The 17565-nt window shown below is 43.6% G+C and overlaps 1 protein-coding gene across 2 annotated transcripts in view; it reads left to right on the forward strand.

Annotated features, from left to right (window-relative positions):
• RALGAPA2 (Ral GTPase activating protein catalytic subunit alpha 2) overlaps positions 1–17565 on the forward strand; it is a 340680-nt gene that overhangs the window by 82787 nt on the left and 240328 nt on the right. For both annotated transcript variants that reach the window (XM_062203794.1, XM_062203795.1), the window contains exons 8-10: positions 1266–1404; positions 3449–3648; positions 9276–9509. In XM_062203794.1, the coding sequence (XP_062059778.1) occupies positions 1266–1404; positions 3449–3648; positions 9276–9509 (573 nt within the window). The remainder of the gene's footprint in view (positions 1–1265; positions 1405–3448; positions 3649–9275; positions 9510–17565) is intronic.

Genomic DNA, 17565 nt, shown 5'->3' on the forward strand with positions numbered 1-17565 from the left:
CCCTGCTGTGCATGCACTGCATCATGGTTTTGAGGGGGAGAATATTATCTCAGTACTTTGAAAGCTTTAAACTTAATCCATAGCTGGCCAAGAGGCTAGTTTTATCTTAGCCTGGGAACTGTTACATATTTTTTAAAGATTTATTTATTTGAAAGACAAATGTACAGATTGAGGGATAGTCAGAGAGAGAGAGAGAGAGAGAAAGAGAGAATGAATCTTCCATCTGCTGGTTCACTCCCCAAGTGGCTGCAGTGGCTGGGACAGAGCCAGGCCAAAGCCAGGAGCCTGGAACTCCATCTGGGTCTCCCACATGTGTGGAGCCAACTTCTGCTTTCCAAGTGCATTAGCAGGGAGCTGTATTGGAAGTGGAGCAGCTGGGACTGGAGCTGGTGCCCAGATAGGTTGCATGTATCATAGACGGTGGTGTAACCCACTGTGGCACAAGGCCAGCCCCTGTGAATTGTTTTAATAAGGAGATTGAACTTTGTGAGATTCTATAGCTTCTGTCTTTCAATGCTGATTTTGCTTGTGGGTAACAGTGGATGAAATCCGTGAGAGGGACTAGTGTTTTAACTCCTGGTTTTTTTTTTTTTTGTTTTTTGTTTTTTGCATTTAGAACAAAAAAGTACCTGATTATTTCCAACTAAATTTTTTAAAGGCACAATGAAAGAATATGTGGGAAAAACTATGGGCATGATGTAGTAGTTAAGTTCGAAAAGATGATACTATTGGGTGATTTATTTTTTAATATTCAGAAAAAATATTGCTGATAATATAGTTACTTTTTTTAAAAAAAGATTTATTTATTTATTTGAAAGGCAGAGTTACACAGAGAGAGAAAGACAGAGAGAGAGGTCTTCCATCTGCTGGTTCACTCCCCAGATGATTGCAACGGCTGGAGTTGCTCTGATCCGAAGCCAGGAGCCAGGAGCCAGGAGCTTTTTCTGGGTCTCCCACATGGGTGCAGGGGCCCAGGGACTTGGGCCATCCTCCACTGCTTTCCCAGGCCATAGCAGAGAGCTGGATGGGAAGAGGAGCAGCCGGGACTAGAACCCATGGTGGCTTTATCCAGTGCACCACAGCACTGGCCCCATAGTTATTGTTTTGTTTTGAAGTATTGATTCCTGTCCTCTTTTAAGATGATTTCATTATATGATTGTCAATTTTTCTTCATTTAGAGTAGGAATTTTAATAACAGTTCAGTTTAATACATGTGAATTTGAAATATAAATATTCCTATGTTCTTTTCCTCATATTATCCAAAGGCTGCAAGCTTGGAGTGGAAGAATAAAGAGAATCAAGATACTGGTTTTAAATTTCTTTTTACATTGTTTCGAAAGTATTATCTTCCTCATTTGTTTCCATCATTTACTAAGCTAACAAACATCTACAAACCTGTACTTGGTAAGTACTTTTGGCTAGAGGACATCCACTGAGAAGCCTGTGCAGTCTTTCCTTCAATGTGATCTTTCATTGTTTTAAAGCAGAACAGCCATTATATCCTTGTGTTGAATGGTAACTTTATTGTAAGATGTGTTAGAGTTTCCTAATAAGTGATCTTTACTGTTTGCACCACGGTGTTCCTGAACGAGAGCAGTAAAGGGAAATCGTGGCTCCTATGCTCAGAAGTAACTTGAGGCGTATTATTTTTGGTGTAATTATATTTACCATTTTCTAGTGTGAAAAATCCCACACTCCCCGAAGTCTGCTTGGTAGGAGGAGTGGGATGTGGTGATGCCTGGCCTTGCCTAGTGAGGGAGCACACAGCTGCCCACCCTGTGCCCTCTCTTTCATGCTGGCTCTGTGATTTAGCAGCTACTACTGCTGGCTGCATATAAAGGACAGATGTTTGTGTGTGCGCACAGCAGGCCCAGAGGGGAGGAAACACGCAGGAATTTCTTGTTTATCTCTTACGGTTTTCCTTGTGTAGGAAAGGAGGGCTCATGGAGCAGAAGTAGCCCCGAGCGGAGCAAAGGTGGGGTGCAAAGTGTCTGCTCCCTATTATGTAAAACAGGTGGTGTTAGTTCAGATAAATAACAAGAACCATTTTGAGCATGTGGAGATCATCAGGGATATTTGTTCACTTGGGGAACAGGGCTGGCATTCAGTCGTCTGTGTGTGCTGCATGTGTTTATGTGTGTACACACAGCCCTTGACACACACACACCTGCCGGTGGGCAAGGAGAGAGCTGCTGAAGCTAGGGGAGTTGCACGACATGTACAAGTCCTGAAGTTCTGACTGTTAGTGGGACTAGGATATGTATTTTGTTAGCTGTATACGTGTGGATATTTTCTAAACTGGTTTCTGATTTTATATGTAGTTCATATTCATTGTAAACAAACAAACCAACAAACCCAACAGTACGTTGTTAGTAGTCCTAGATTAAAAGGTTCTGTGTAGAACTTTTTTGCCCCATTTACCTAAAGGTGTACAAAGACTCGTTAAGACAGGGAGTGATCTGTGACAAGTATTCTTTCAAGTCCAGAACCATGTAATTTTTGAATTGGTTATGGAATTTAAATAATGGAAAATCGACTTCTTATTCATTTTTTGGAAAACGTAGTGTCTGATACACCAAAGATGAAATGCGACTTTCTGAATTCTTTGAGACATAAAGTACATTATGTTGATTCTGTTTCCTTGGGCTCATCTAAAGGGAAAAAGATGTAAAATTAAAGTTCAGTAGATTTAACTAGTGCAGTTAGATGTTAAAATACCTAAAATATTTTTTAAAGATTTATTTATTTGAAAGGCAGAATTAGAGAGAAGAGAGACAGAGAGAGAGAGAGAGAATCTTTCATCTTCTGGTTCCCTTCCCGAATGGCTGCAATGACCAGGGCTTCACTGGACCGAAGCCAGGAGCCATTCTAGCTCTCCCATGTGGGTGTGGGGGCCCAAGAACTTGGGCCAACTTCAGCTGCTTTCCCAGGAACATTTGCAGGGAGCTGGATTGGAATTGGAGTAGCTAAGTAGTAACTGATGCCCATATGGGATGCCAATACTATAGGTAACTGCTTAACCCACTATGCCACAACACAAGTCCCCTAAAATGATTTTTTAAAAAGTTCATATATGCTTTGACATTGTTCCAGGCAGAAATTAGAGTGGGTGTATCATGTATGAAAAGTCTCATGTTCTCAGAATCTCTCTTAGTCTCATGTAATCTCTCAGAATCAGTAGGAGTTACTGGTTTTGTTTCCCATAGCTGCACACCATAGCTGGATGAAGACAGGGCAGCTGAGAACCAGCCTTTCTTGGTCACATGCAGGGCAGAAATGGAAACACACCTTCCAGGAGATACCACTTATAGTCCTTCCTGGTTCTTCATTCCTAGTCACTGTTAAACAACCAGATGTCTGTTCATTTCATTGAAAGCTGAATTCACACTTGTATGGGCTACACAGTCTGAAGTCGCACTAATCTAATTGTGTGTTCTTTTTCTGCCAGACATCCCCCATTTGAGATCCAAGCCAGTGTACATTACTACAACTCGAGACAATGAAAACATTTACAGTACAAAAATCCCCTACATGGCAGCTCGTGTTGTTTTTATTAAGTGGATTGTAACTTTCTTTTTGGAGAAAAAGTATCTAACTACAACACAAAACACTAAAAATGGAGTTGACATGTTGCCTAAAATCATCCAGGTAAGTGATTCATCATTTTTCATCTCTTAGTGCTTATGTAAAAAATACAAACAAAGTGAGTGAGTTCTTACAGGTTGCTGGTTATAGGGAATCAGTTTATAGGGAATCAGGTTATAGGGAATCAGTTGTTGTTATTTTAAAGATGTATTTTATTTATTTGGAAGGCAGAGTTATAGAGAGAGAGGGAGAGACAGAGAGAGAGCTCTTCCATCCACTGATTCACTCTTCCACATGGCTGCAACAGCAGGGACCGGGCCAGACCAAAGCCAGGAGCTTCCTCTGGGTCTCTCATGTGGGTGTAAGGGCCCGAGAACTTGGGCCATCTTCTACTGCTTTCCCAGGTGCATTATCAGGGAGCTGGATCAGAAGTGGAACAGCTGGGACAGGAACCTGCACCCATATGGGATGCTGACATCTCAGGCAGAGACTTGACCCTGTGTGTCACAATGCCAGCCCTGGGAATACATTTTACAAATGTTGGCCCACCCTGTCTGTAACACTGAGGTTGCAGAGGGATCGCAGCAGGAGGTGCTACGGTGAGGCAGTGTTGGGGGAGGGGCCAGTGAGGTGGGGTTCTGAGAAAGTGGCTGCTGTGGGCCACTCCTGGGTCCCCTCCTTCACACTCTTACTCCATTGCCAGTGTCCCCTGAGCATGAGCACAGGCAGGCCCTTGGGAAACATGCAGGTGGCCCCTGGCCAGGACCCACAGGGCTGCCATGCCTTCTGGCATCTTAGCGAGGAAGTGGATCAGTGGTTCAGGATTCTGGCCACTTGTGGAGCACGAAAATGAGCTCCCTAGAAGAGCAGGCTGCCTCTCTGTGAGGCCCCTTGTGTGGGTCCTACTGTGTTCTGTCTCTTGGCTGTGATCAGACACAAAATGGGAGCTTTCCCAGCAGGCCGAGTGGCTTGGCATCTCTGCACTTGGTAGAACACCACCACATGTGGAGGTCAGAGAGCAGCCACTTCACTGAGGGAGAGAGGCTCGTGGCCTTGTGTGGTTTTGTGCGCGTGGTGCCCAAGAACAGAGACAGAAGTGCGGTGCACTAACTGCAGATTTGCCGGTGCTTGGAGTCACAGGAGTCACAGAAGCGTGATGTAGGACTGAGCTGGGAGACACTGAAGAGGAAGAAAGGTGGCCCGGGCACTTCGGTTATAGGATCGTAAAGGAGAAATGCCATACAGAGACTAGAGTGTGTGGCTCACAGAGGAGAACTCATTACGGGGTTAGAGGGAGGGAGGTTTTCCAGACGTCCATGGGAGATGCAATTACAGTGAGAATATAAAAGACTTCCTGGAAGAAAGTTTAAAAAAATCCTTTCCCTCTTTAAAGATTTCTTTATTTTGGAAGTCACACAGAAAGAGAGGGAGAGACAGCGAGCGAGAGAGAATCTTCCGTCCAGTGGTTCACTCCCCAGATGCCCACACCAGCCAGAGCTGTTGACTTCCTCCGGATCTCTCACTTAGGTGGCAGGGACCCAAACGCTTGAACCACCTTCCTCTGCTTTTCCCAGGCCATTAGGGAGCTGGACCAAAAGTGGAGCAGCCGGGACACCAACCAGCACCCGTGTGGAGTACCGGGGTCACAGGTGGCGGCTTTACCTGGCCCCCCTCTCTGGCAGTTTTGTTGCAGCTTCCGCCTTGGTTGCAAGATGCCTGCCAGCAGCGGGAGCACTGCTTTCCTTGTTTATTTCAGAAGCAGTCCAGGGATCTAAAACCCTTCTCTTTTGTCTGAACTCAACAACTTAGGTTACCATCCCACCCCTAGAACCATAGCAAGGCTCTGGATGGCTTAAGGCTGGCTGTGTGAGTGGCCCAGGAGGTTCCATGGTTGGCTTCCATTAAAGAGACTCTCCCCTGGTCCTGTGGGTGAGGCCATCTTCCTGTTTGTAACCTGGGCTGCATGGATGGAGGATGAAAAGCCCAGAGGTTCTGTTAGGGAGGGGAGTGGGTGCCAGGCAGATAGTCTTCCATGCCTCCTGTGCAGATGGCCGTGCCTAGAGGCTTTTAGTGCTTCATGGTAAGTTGTTATTTTTTAGTTTTTATTTTTTTAGGATTTATTTTTATGTATTTGAAAGAGTAACAGAGAGCAGGAGAGACAGAAAGAAACCTCCTATCTACTGGTTCACTATACAAATTGCTGACCTGGCCAGGGATGGGCTTGGCCAGGCTGAAGCCAGGAGCCATCAGGATCTCCCACATGGGAGACTTGGGCTGTGTTCGCTGCTGTCCCAGGTGCATCAGCGGGGAGCTGGATCTGGAGCAGAGCAGCGGGGACGAGATCTGATGCTTCAGTATGGGATGAAGGAGTGGTAGGCAGCGGTGCCCTCACCGGCTGCAACACCGACCCAGTTATTTTAGTTTTCTCTTGCAATTGAAACAAATTACCACAAACTTAATGGACCAAAACTGATATAAAAATGTCATTTAAAAAATAACAATTAAAATTAAAGAGAAAAAGTGAATCACACAAGCTGATAACCTTGCAGTGTTTGTGTGTTGTACACTCATTTATTTTTTGACTACTACTACTACTACTACTACTCTTTATTTTTTTTTAATTTTTTTTTTTGACAGGCAGAGTGGACAGTGAGAGAGAGAGACAGAGAGAAAGGTCTTCCTTTGCCGTTGGTTCACCCTCCAATGGCCGCCGCGGCTGGCGCGCTGCGGCCGGCGGACCACGCTGATCCGAAGGCAGGAGCCAGGTGCTTCTCCTGGTCTCCCATGGGATGCAGGGCCCAAGCACTTGGGCCATCCTCCTCTGCACTCCCGGGCCACAGCAGAGAGCTGGCCTGGAAGAGGGGCAACCAGGACAGAATCTGGCACCCCGACCGGGGCTAAAACCCGGTGTGCTGGCGCCACAGGTGGAGGATTAGCCTATTGAGCCGCAGCGCCGGCCCCCTCTCATTCTTAAACTACAAAGACAAACAAAGGCTGCTCTTAACCATGCCAGGAACTCATGACAGAATTGAGTGGCACCAGGCATCACCTCTTCTTCAGTACCTGCTTTGTGGGTGTCCTTATTGACCCTTACAGGAGAGAGAACAGTAGAAGTGTGTCCTGTGAGGCGGAGAGGACCTTAGGGAGTAGGAAGGCTCAGGGAAGGAGTATCGGGCAGTTTCCTGGGCTCTGGCAGGGCTGGCCTGTTCCAAGCAAATGTTTCAATGATTCAGTCTTCTTCACATGCCAGAGAAAAATAAATGTCATCTTAGCATTGACCACTGGAGTTCACCAATAGTAATAGTTGGGAATTCCAGCTTGATTCCAGTGGATAGAAAATGGACCTCTCTCTGGGGTGCTTATTTGTGTTCTTACTATGTATAGACTTGTTAGTTTCATTTATTCTAATTCTCACCACTTACTATAATTATAAATGTTTTTCAAAATGTACAGATGTTTTTGGGAAATAGCCTTTTATAGGAAGAGTGTTTAATCAAGCATCATCTTGTTAAAACATTTTCATGTTATGGCATGAAGTGAAATCCATTTATGGTACCATCATGCTCTATTTGACAGAGCTTATTTATCTTTTTTTAAAGATGTATTTGAAAGGCAGAGAGGAGAGGGAGGGAGGGAGGGAAGGAGAGAGGTGAGAGAGAGAGAGAGAGGGAGGGATTGATCTTCCATTCACTGATTTGCCCCCCAACTGGCTACAATAGCTGGGGCTGGACCAGGACGAAACCAGGAGCCAGGAGCTTCTTCTGGATCTCCCACATGGGTGTAGGGGCCCAAGGACGTGGACCATCTTCCACTGCTTTCCCAGGTGCATCAGCAGGGAGCAGGATCAGAAGTGGAGCATCTGGGTCTTGAACCTGCACCCATATAGGATGTTGTCCTTGCAGGTGGAGGCTTAACCTGCTACATCACAGCGCCAGCCCAGATCTTATTTTCAGATGACTTAGTGCCTTTAAACACAAATTTTCATTTTCATTATTTACGTTATCTATTTGTTGTATTACAAGCCACCTCAAAACTTAGGACTTAAAGCAGCAGCCTTTCTTATTTTTATTTATTTATTTTTTTTAATTTGAGAGGCACAGGTTGAGAAAGAGAGAGACAGAGAGAAACAGACCTGCAAAGAGCTCCCATCCCTGGTTCATCCCCCAAATGCCTGCAATGACCAGGGCTGGGCTCAGGCTGAAACCAGGAGCTGGGAACTCAATCCAGGACTCCTGCTTGAGTGGCAGGAATCCCACTACTTAAGCCATCAACTGCTGTCTCCCGGAGCCTGCCTTAGCGGGAAGCTGGAGTCAGGAGCCAGAGCATGTCCTGAACCGAGGCACTTTGATGTGGGGCACAGGCGCTCTAACCACCAGGCTCAGTGCCCACTCCCTCATTTTGTAATATTGTCATATTTCACTTCTTGGGTCCAGGGCGTGAGCTGGATTTGGTCGGGCAATTCGTGTGTGCTTCATGTGGCTTTAAGGACTCACTGGGTTGCAGTCTTCAGCTGTTGGTTGGTCGTCCGGAGGGTCCAAGATGACTTCATTCACACACCTGTTACTTTGGTGGGGGCGGCTGGAAGACTGGGCTTCTCTGTACTCCCATAGCAATCCGAGTGAATGAAGCAACTTGTCTCACTGGTAGAGATACGCAAGGGCAGGTCTTTTCATACTGACTTTGGGCCTGGCTTCCCATGCCATACTCATCCCATCTTAAGTCACTTCTACTGAAGCCACAGATTAAAAAAGAATAAAATGAATAAAATTTTACTTTCCTGAAGATAGTAAATTCATCAAAAAGACAAAATAATTTCTATAAGGTAGCACATTTCACAGTGTGACAGGGACTTTGATAAGCCACACAGGCTTTAGCAACCAAGGCAGAAAGAGAAAAATTATTATAGATGTGATTTTTCATTAACTCTCCGTAGAGATTACTGTTAGATTTATGTTTTAATTTTCACACTTTCATTGGTAGTTACTGAAATTATGCTCTGTACTGCTCCTGACTTATCACTTCTTGTAAAAAATACAATGGGTAAAATTTTAAGGCCATTTTAGTGGCATATTTTAATGTTTAAGTAACAATGGAGGTTACAAAATTGAAGCAAAATTATATATTTAGAGGAAACTTTTAATTCTATGGGGAAATGAGAGCAGATATCAGTGTTACACTTTGTTAGTCATTGCGTGAACATTTTTTTTGCACTCCTAAAGTCTTACAAATATTTAAATTTTGTAAATATTTTAGCCAAGTTTAATCTGAGATTTTGATAATAAAACTTAAAATTCTTCTCCTGAAAGACCCTCTGAAGGTCGTGGCACTCCACCATCAAGATGCCGTTTAGTCTTAGGAATTAATGATGTTGCTGTAAAAAAAAATCGCCCCTGTTTTCAGGTGTTTGCTATGATACAGTACATGCTGAAGTGTGGAGCTTTGGTGTGGGGGCAGCACAAGTGCATTGATATGTTGATTTATTCTTCAGTTTCACAAAAGCACATTAAACATTGTAGGTTGCTAAGATTTAAAAAAGTTAGTTGGGAAGCACTTTGTTGGTTAATTGGAAAATTGGTAGGGACAGGTTCTGGAGCCTGTTACACTTCAAGCAGTGGCTGGTTTCCAGCTTAACCCCGAGCAGCCAGAGTCCTTTAGAACAAGGCACTGAGGAGTGCGATGGTGTCTTCCAGACCGTCGGTGTCGGTGGTGGTGCTGTGCAGGACAGGGCAGCAGAGGCAGACGGTGGTGGACCCCCAGAGCAGGACAGAAACCACTCCAACAGCAGCACCTTGTCTGACCGAAGACTCAGCAACTGCAGCCTTTGTAGCGTCGAGGAGGAGCACCGCCTGGTGTATGAGATGGTGCAGCGGATTCTCTTGTCAACGCGAGGCTATGTCAACTTTGTGAATGAAGTGTTTCGTCAGGTTAGTAATGAGTGTGTTACATGTTCGTGAAACCGAAGAGATTTCTGTTCTTGTTCTTTTACTCATACACACCAAGAAATCCTGTTGATGAGTTGGGCTGAGTTATGGAAGTGAATAAATCATAATCCCTCTACTCCTGTGCATTGTTGTGATTCTGGTTTTGTGTGTGTGTGTGTGTGATTTTTTAATTTTGTTTTTGGAAAACTGTACAAAATGATCCAGCAGAACCTTCATGTTTCCATAACAAACTCAGCCCAGAGGTAGGTGGGAAGAAAGCTGTTTGTGAACACTCAGCAACAAATGCGCCTAGCAGAGAGGCAGCGTCATTCCCAGGGCCTTGGGGGCTGTCTCACAAGCTGAGGACCTCTACAAGTTGTTCTTTTCCTGCAAAGGTGTGGGGTGCGTACATACAGTACAAGTATTTATGATGTAAGAGAGAAAAGGAGGTGAGAGGGGAATCAAGGGAGAAAAAGGATCTCTCGTGGAGACATTGAAATCATAGACCTGTGGTGGAGAAGACAGTAGGTGGAAAGGGGTTGGGAAGAGCAGCGTTGTGAACAAGAGGCTCGATCAGGCAGGGAGCTAGACGAGAGTGGAAGCGGCGGCCGGGATTGATGGCCATAAATGACATCGCAGGGTTGCAGTGGGGGCTGACGCTGCCCCTTAGGGGACACAGGTTTGGTCATCACAGCCAGGGAGGAGATGTTACTGACCTGTGGTGGCCAGCAGCCAGGGATTTTTTTCCCCAACATCCTGCAGCACACGGAATAGCCCCCAGCTTAACCTGCACCATGGCTAAGAACTTTCTGGCCCACCTTGTCAGCAGTGCTGCTCTGGAGGAACTAAGCTATAGGGAACAGCTGAATTTTAGTGCCCTCTCTTGGTCAATGCTGAATGTTTATTTTATGGAAGATAACATGTGACCTCTTTCATCATACTTTGTTTTTCAATATTAAGATATTCAGGGACTGTTAAGCCTACGGGCTATTAAAGTATAAGGTGAGCATTCATGAACTGCGTATTAATTAGTGAAATCTTTGCTTTGTATGGAGTTGTTTTTCTGTGCATAAAGTTAATTGAAAATGAATGTTTATGGAGAATGGGACTGGGAATGGGAGAAAGAGGAGGAGGTGGGGTGGGAGGGCAGGTATGGTGAGAAGAACCACTGTATTCCTAAAGTTGTACTTATGAAATTTGTACTCCTTAAATAAAAGGTTTCTTTGGGGGAAAAAGAAAAAGAACTGTGCGTTCTCTGTGGGGAGATAAAATGTGTACATATGCTACAGAGCGCCGTACAGATATCTTTACGTGATATGGGAACAAAGGCCTATGGGCAAGCAGGCCAGGGGGGCTCGTGGCAGGGGTGAGGACAAGGTGGTGCAAGTCACCTTGGACTGCAGACTGGGCAAATTGGAGGTAGTGGAAGTGGACAGTGCCTGAAGGAAGACCAGGGCTGGCAAGGCTCAGGGCAGCCTCTTTCTGCTGCTTCCCCCAGCAGGAAGGCCAGGCGGTAAGAGTGCTTTGTGTAGGGCCATTCGGGTGACCAGCTCCCTCCACTGGAAATTTTTCTTTGTGGAATGCTTTAGTCTACCTGCTGTGACTCATTCCTAGATCATCTAATCAACTTTATGAGTCAAAACTCATTATTATTATATTTGAATAATAAAGCAATAAAACAGATTAAACCACATTATAGTGTAGTTGATGTAAGGATTAGTCTTTCTTTATGAAACTCATGATTTATTTATTAAAATACTGTGGATATCCTTTAACATGTTTTACTCAGGCTATAGACTGAAGAGTTTGAAACACTGATGTAAGGTTGTTTGTTTATCAGGTTGTTTTATTTGTTGGCTTTATTTTAAAGAAAAACTTTATTTTTATTAAACGTATGTTCGTTATATGATCACAATCTCTGTATATAATTAGAAAGGAGAAAGCAAAAGCAAATTGCTCAAAACACTACCATCTAGGTGATAACTTTTAATGTCAGAAGGGCACCACTCTTGATATTTCTAAATGTTTACATGTGGCTGCTAGCCAGACAGAAGAGAGACCCGCAGGGAGGAGATGGATAAGAGAGGACGTCAGCAGGCTGGCAGACAGACAGGAGGATTTCAGATGAGCTGATAGACATAAACAGACTGGCAGCCAGGCATAGAATAACAGACAGATGGGCGCAGATAGGCCAGCTGGCAGAGATGGAAGTAAGCAGGCAGACGTAGATGGACAGGTAGGCAGGTGCAGATAGGAGATAGGCAGACAGAGACAGGAATATGCAGGCAAGTAAAGATGGACAGCTCGGCAGAGATGGAGATGGGCAGGCAGCCCTGGGCACAGGCAGCTGAAGGTGAACCAGACCGAGATCAAGGTGGGGCGGGGGAAGTACGTAAAAGTTCAATGCATTGTTTCAAAGAACAGTTCTGAATTTTATTTTACTTGAATTTACCCAAAAAAAAAAGAAAGCAAAACTGAAGGAATTGTTGAAATTCAAATAAATATTCCTTATATTAGTTGCTAAAACATTTGCCTATAATGAAGATTATATTAAAATATAATATATAATAATATATGTATATTATACAATCAGTTAGTTGCATGTCACAATTTTAAATTGTGTGATTGACTTCCTGTTATGAAATAGGAAAGAACTAGCAGCCTTGTATTTTCTTCAGCCGCCTCTCTCCATCTGCTAATTGCATCACACTATAAATTTATATTATAAAAATATCATCATTTGTAGTTGATTTTGGAATCATAATGCATGCACGAGTTGTTTGGTCTTGGGTTTTTGTATTTCACAGGTATGTTCTTGATTCCATATTCCTAAGTTATTTGCTTTGACTAACTTGGTTGGTGTTGTTTTCTCATTGAGTATTTTCAAGGTGTCCTTGAGACCTTTTATGAAGGGAAATGTTTTCCTTTTGCCTTGTCATGAGCACAGCAGTTTATCTGGGTATAATAATCTCAGATCACTGTTTATTCCACTTGGGAACTTGTGAGTCAGAACTTCTCTAGACAAACATCAGAAGAAGGAAAACCTCACAAGGCCTTCAGTTATACAGTTGAGACTTCAGAATAAATAAGCTTACAATGTTTACTTATTTTTTTCTTAATTTTTAAAAAAGCTATTTTTTATTTATTTGGACAGCAGGGAGAGAGCGATCTTTTCTGTCCACCGGTTCACCCCTCAAATAGTTGCAACATCTGAGTCTGGTCCGGCTACATCTAGGAGCCCGGAACTCAATCTGGGTCTCCCATATGGGTGGCAGGTATCCAAGTACTTGGCCTGTGACCTCCTGCCTTAGTAGAAAGCTGGACTCAGAGACAGAGCCAGGACTTGAATGGGGTACTACGGGATGTGGGATGTGGATGTCCCAAGGGGCATCTTAGCTGCTGTGCCAGATGACCACCCTGGCTGACCATGCTGAAAGGAGTGAAATACAAGTTTGGAACTGTGTGCAGTAAGTAAGAAACCATAACAGATGACAAGTGCAGGTTTGAACAGGAAGAAAATAGAATTTCAAAATTTGGAAAAAATGTAATTAAATATTAAAAGCAAACCTTGATGAATAAGTTTAATAGCAGATTATATGCTTCTGAAGAGAGACTAATCAGGGTCATAGGTCTCAAGAAATTATCCTAAATGTGTACCAGTGAGATAGAGAGGAGAATTAGAGTTGAGATACAGAGGATTCTAATGAGAGAGTCACCTCTTCTCTCCCTGTTATTTTTTCTTTTTCTACTCGTTACTGAGAATAGCCTTCTATGACTGGATTTGTCTATTTTTTTTCTTGAAAGTCTATCAATATTTATTATATTTTTGCAAGATTATTAGTTGCAGTACATATTTAGAATTATATGTCCCTTTGAATTACTTACTATTAGGACATTTCTTTATCTCTAGTAGTGCTTTGTTTTTCCCTTCAAAGTCTATCTTGTCTATTCTTAATATTGTTCTATCAGTTTTCTTCTGGTTAGTGTTTGTGTGCTATGTCTTTTTCCTTTTCTTTTTTTTTTTTTTTTTATTTTTGACAGGCAGAGTGGACAGTGAGAGAGAGAGAGACAGAAAGGTCTTCCCTTGCCGTTGGTTCACCCTCCAATGGCCGCCGCGGTAGCGCGCTGCGGCCGGCGCACCGCGCTGTTCCGATGGCAGGAGCCAGGTGCTTATCCTGGTCTCCCATGGGGTGCAGAGCCCAAACACTTGGGCCATCCTCCACTGCACTCCCTGGCCACAGCAAAGAGCTGGCCTGGAAGAGGGGCAACCGGGACAGGATCGGTGCCCTGACCGGGACTAGAACCCGGTGTGCCGGCGCCGCAAGGCGGAGGATTAGCCTGTTGAGCCACGGCGCCGGCCTTTCCTTTTCTTTTTTTTTAAATATTTATTTATTTATTTGAAAGTCAGAGTTACACAGAGAGAGGAGAGGCAGAGAGAGAGAGGTCTGCCATCCGCTGGTTCACTCTCCAATTGGCTGCATCGGCCGGAGCTGTGCCGATCTGAAGCTAGGAGCCAGGAGCTTCTTCTGGGTCTCCCATGTGGGTGCAGGGGCCCAAGGACTTGGGCCATCTTCTACTGCTTTCCTAGGCCATAACAGAGAGCTAGATTGAAGTGGAGCAGCCAGGACTCAAAACGGCGCCCATATGGGATGTCTGCGCTTCAGGCCAGGGTGCTGCGTCACAGCGCTGGTCTCTTTCCTTTCCTTTTTTTTTTTTTTTTGATTAATAAATCACATTTAATAATTCAAACCATAAAGACAAACACAAGATTTGAAAGCTGAAAAAAATATATGCTTTCTCATTTACTCATGTATCAGTAGAGACACAGACATCTTTCTACTGTTTTTGAGTGAGAGCTCAAGACACATGAACAAAAGAAATTCAGAACTAAATGTTTATAGAGAGTTTTCTTTATCTGAAATCTGTGTCCTAAGTTTGCAGTAGATAAGTTTTTTTCAAGGTTTTATTTACTTATTTATTTGAAAAGATAGAATGGCAGAAAGAGAGGGAGAGAAAGAATGAGATCTTCCTGTCTGCGGGTTTACTCCCCAAATGACTGCAGTAGCTGGGGCTGTGCGGGGCCAAAGCCAGAAACCAGGGACTCCATCCAGGTCTCCCACATGGGTGCAGGGCCCATCCTCCGCTGCCTTCCCAGGCACATTTCTGGGAGCTGATCTGAAGTGGAGCAGCTGGATCTCAAAAGAGTATTCCAGTATGGAATGTGGACGTCCCAGACAGCAGCGTAATTTGCTGTGCCACGAACGCCTGTCCCAAGGTAAATAACTTTTATATGAAAGTGAGTATTGTAGATAGGGCTGGGGATATACAGCTAACTAGGCCCCAAATACTTTTTCTGTAATAGAACAGCTCATCTTAAAATATCTTATGATAAAAATAATAACAGTAAAGGATTAGTAGCAATATTAATTTGTGCCTTCCTTTGAACTTTTAATAATGGACTCCATGACTAGGAACTTTATATATATCATACCTTGCCTAAGAGTACATTCTATTGTATATTAAATTGAGAAAATATGTACACAAATTTAGATATAGCTTAGAAGATTTAAAATTTTATGTTATGGCTTAAGCCCATTTATAATGGTCAGTTAGATCAATTAAAACTTCATACTCTCAGGGCCAGCATTGTGGTATAGTGGGTAAAGCCGCCTGCAGCGCCAGCATCCCAGATGGGCTCTGGTTCGTGTTCCAGCTGTTCCACTTCTGATCCAGTTCCTTGTCAATGGCCTAGGAAAAATAGTGGAGGATGGCCCAAGTGTTTGGGTCCCTGCTACTCATGTAGGAGACCTGGAAGAAGCTTCTGACTCTTGGCTTCCATTTAGCCCAGTCCTGGCTGTTACAGCCATCTGGGGGTTAAACCAGCAGAAGATCCCTCCCTCCCTCCGTTTCTCCCTTTCTCTTTGTTTCTGCCTCTCTCTGTAACTCTGAATGTCTATAAAAAAAAAAAAAAAAAAAAAAAAAAAAACAAAAAAAAACAAACACCTCACTTTTTAGACAACAAATTATCAAAACATGACTGATTTTAGAAAGGTGTCCCATTTTACTGCAAGCACTGAGTGTGTGACATCTTGTTAAATTTCTAAGTCAAATATGAGAATTCAGCAAGCCACAGCCTTCTTCAAGGATGGTTTTCACCTATGACTTCTAACACAACCTTGAGAGTCTTTGCCACCAAGCTGAAAAACTGTTCTGTTCCCTTCCCAGCTACATTCTTCCAGCAGTACAAAGCCCTGTTCAGGCAAGGACAAGAACAAGCATACTGGTCGCTTGTACAATGTTAGTGCCATCATCCTCAGGTCAATGCTAAGGATGAAAGTATACTGCTTCCCTCTTGTGCAGAGGCTTTGAATATGGTTAACTTTTGTTTATAATTCCTGTATGAGAATGAACTCATTCTTATATGAGAAGCTGGAACAAGTTGGAAATAACAACAGGTAATTTAAGCTACAAGGAAGCTGCTAAACTCTTTGAACATACTCCCTCAAAGGAAGTTGAATGATTAATTGGAACTCTTATTTTTATATCCTGGGAAGAGGACTAACCTAGCATTCCAGGACAGCAAGCAGGAAATGAAATGATCTTAAACTTTTCAAAAAGTGTTTATCTCCTTTACAGGGTTCTCTGAGAGTCTGAATAACGAATGACAAGGAAGGAACATTCCCTTGTATGACTGTGTTTTCAAAGCAGATGGCAAGAGGCAGAAGCCCACGTTAGAAAGAAGAGCAGGTGTCTCACGAACAAGTGGCAGTAAGGAAGCCAAACAGTAGCTGGAGATAGAGGAGGCAGTAGTCCTGTCCTGTCTGGAACAACAGCAGTTACCACTGTGACAGTAATTCTTTTTTGTTTCCTCTAAGATTTATTTATTTTTTTGAGAGGCCGAGTTACAGAGAGGGAGAGACAATGAGATCTTCCATCTGCTGGTTCACTCCCCAAACGGCCACAACGGCTGTCAGTGGGTCTGAGTCTACTGTTCTGCTTTTCACTTTCTGGTTGTATTGGCTTCTTTCAGGCTACTTGTTTTTAGTATTGCATTTTCCTCCTATAGTCAGATAAGTGGTTTCACACTCATTTTTAATTATTTTATTAAGATTTAAGTAGGGTGATGGAGAGAGAGACAGACAGACAGAGATCCTTCATCTACTGGTTCGCTCCCCCAAGTGGCTGCAAAAGCCAGGGCTGGGCCAGGCCAAAAGCCAAGAGCCTGGAGCTCCATCCAGGTCTCCCACATGGGTGGCAGGGACCCAAGTATGTGGGTCATCATCTATCACCTGACCAAGTGCTTTAGCAAGGAGCTGAATCAGAAGTGGAGCAACCGGGACATGAACTGGCACTCTGATAGGGGATGCCGGTGTCACAAGCAGTGGATTAACCTACTGCAAAACAATATCAGCCCCTTATGTAAATATTTGAGTGGTTAGTTAATAAAATACATTCCTAATTTAAAATCTAGCATTAATTTCAAATTTTACCCTGCTAGTATGCACATTAGTTGTATTTCCTCACTCTCAGTTTATATACTGTTGTTATATATTTGAATTTCTGGTTATGAATATATTCTACCTTTCAAAACTACTGTAATTATTTTATTCAGTTTTATGCATATATTTTTTATTCATTTAGATTTACCCAAATTCTCTTTTTTTGTTGCATTTAGTCTTTCCTAATTTTTTTTTTAAATGATTTATTTTATTGGAAAGGCAGAATTACACAGAGAGAGGGAGAGACAAAGACTGAGAGAGATCTTCTATCCACTGGTTCATTCCCCAAATGGCTGGGCCAGGCCAAAGCCAGGAGCCAGGAGCCAGGAGCCAGGAGATTCTTCCAGCTCTCCCACATGGGTGCAGGGTCCAAGGACTTGGGCCATCTTCTACTGCTTTCCCAGGTACATTCACAGGGAGTTGGGTTGAAGTGAAGCAGCCAGAATTCAAACCAGCACCCATATGGGTTGTGAGTGCTGCAGGCAGAGGTCTAACCCACTGCACCACAGCGTCAATTCCTCCCACATTTCTGACCTGGAATAATTTCCTTTCTGCCTAAA

Source organism: Lepus europaeus, chromosome 10, assembly GCF_033115175.1.
Source record: "Lepus europaeus isolate LE1 chromosome 10, mLepTim1.pri, whole genome shotgun sequence".
Lineage (NCBI taxonomy): Eukaryota > Metazoa > Chordata > Mammalia > Lagomorpha > Leporidae > Lepus > Lepus europaeus.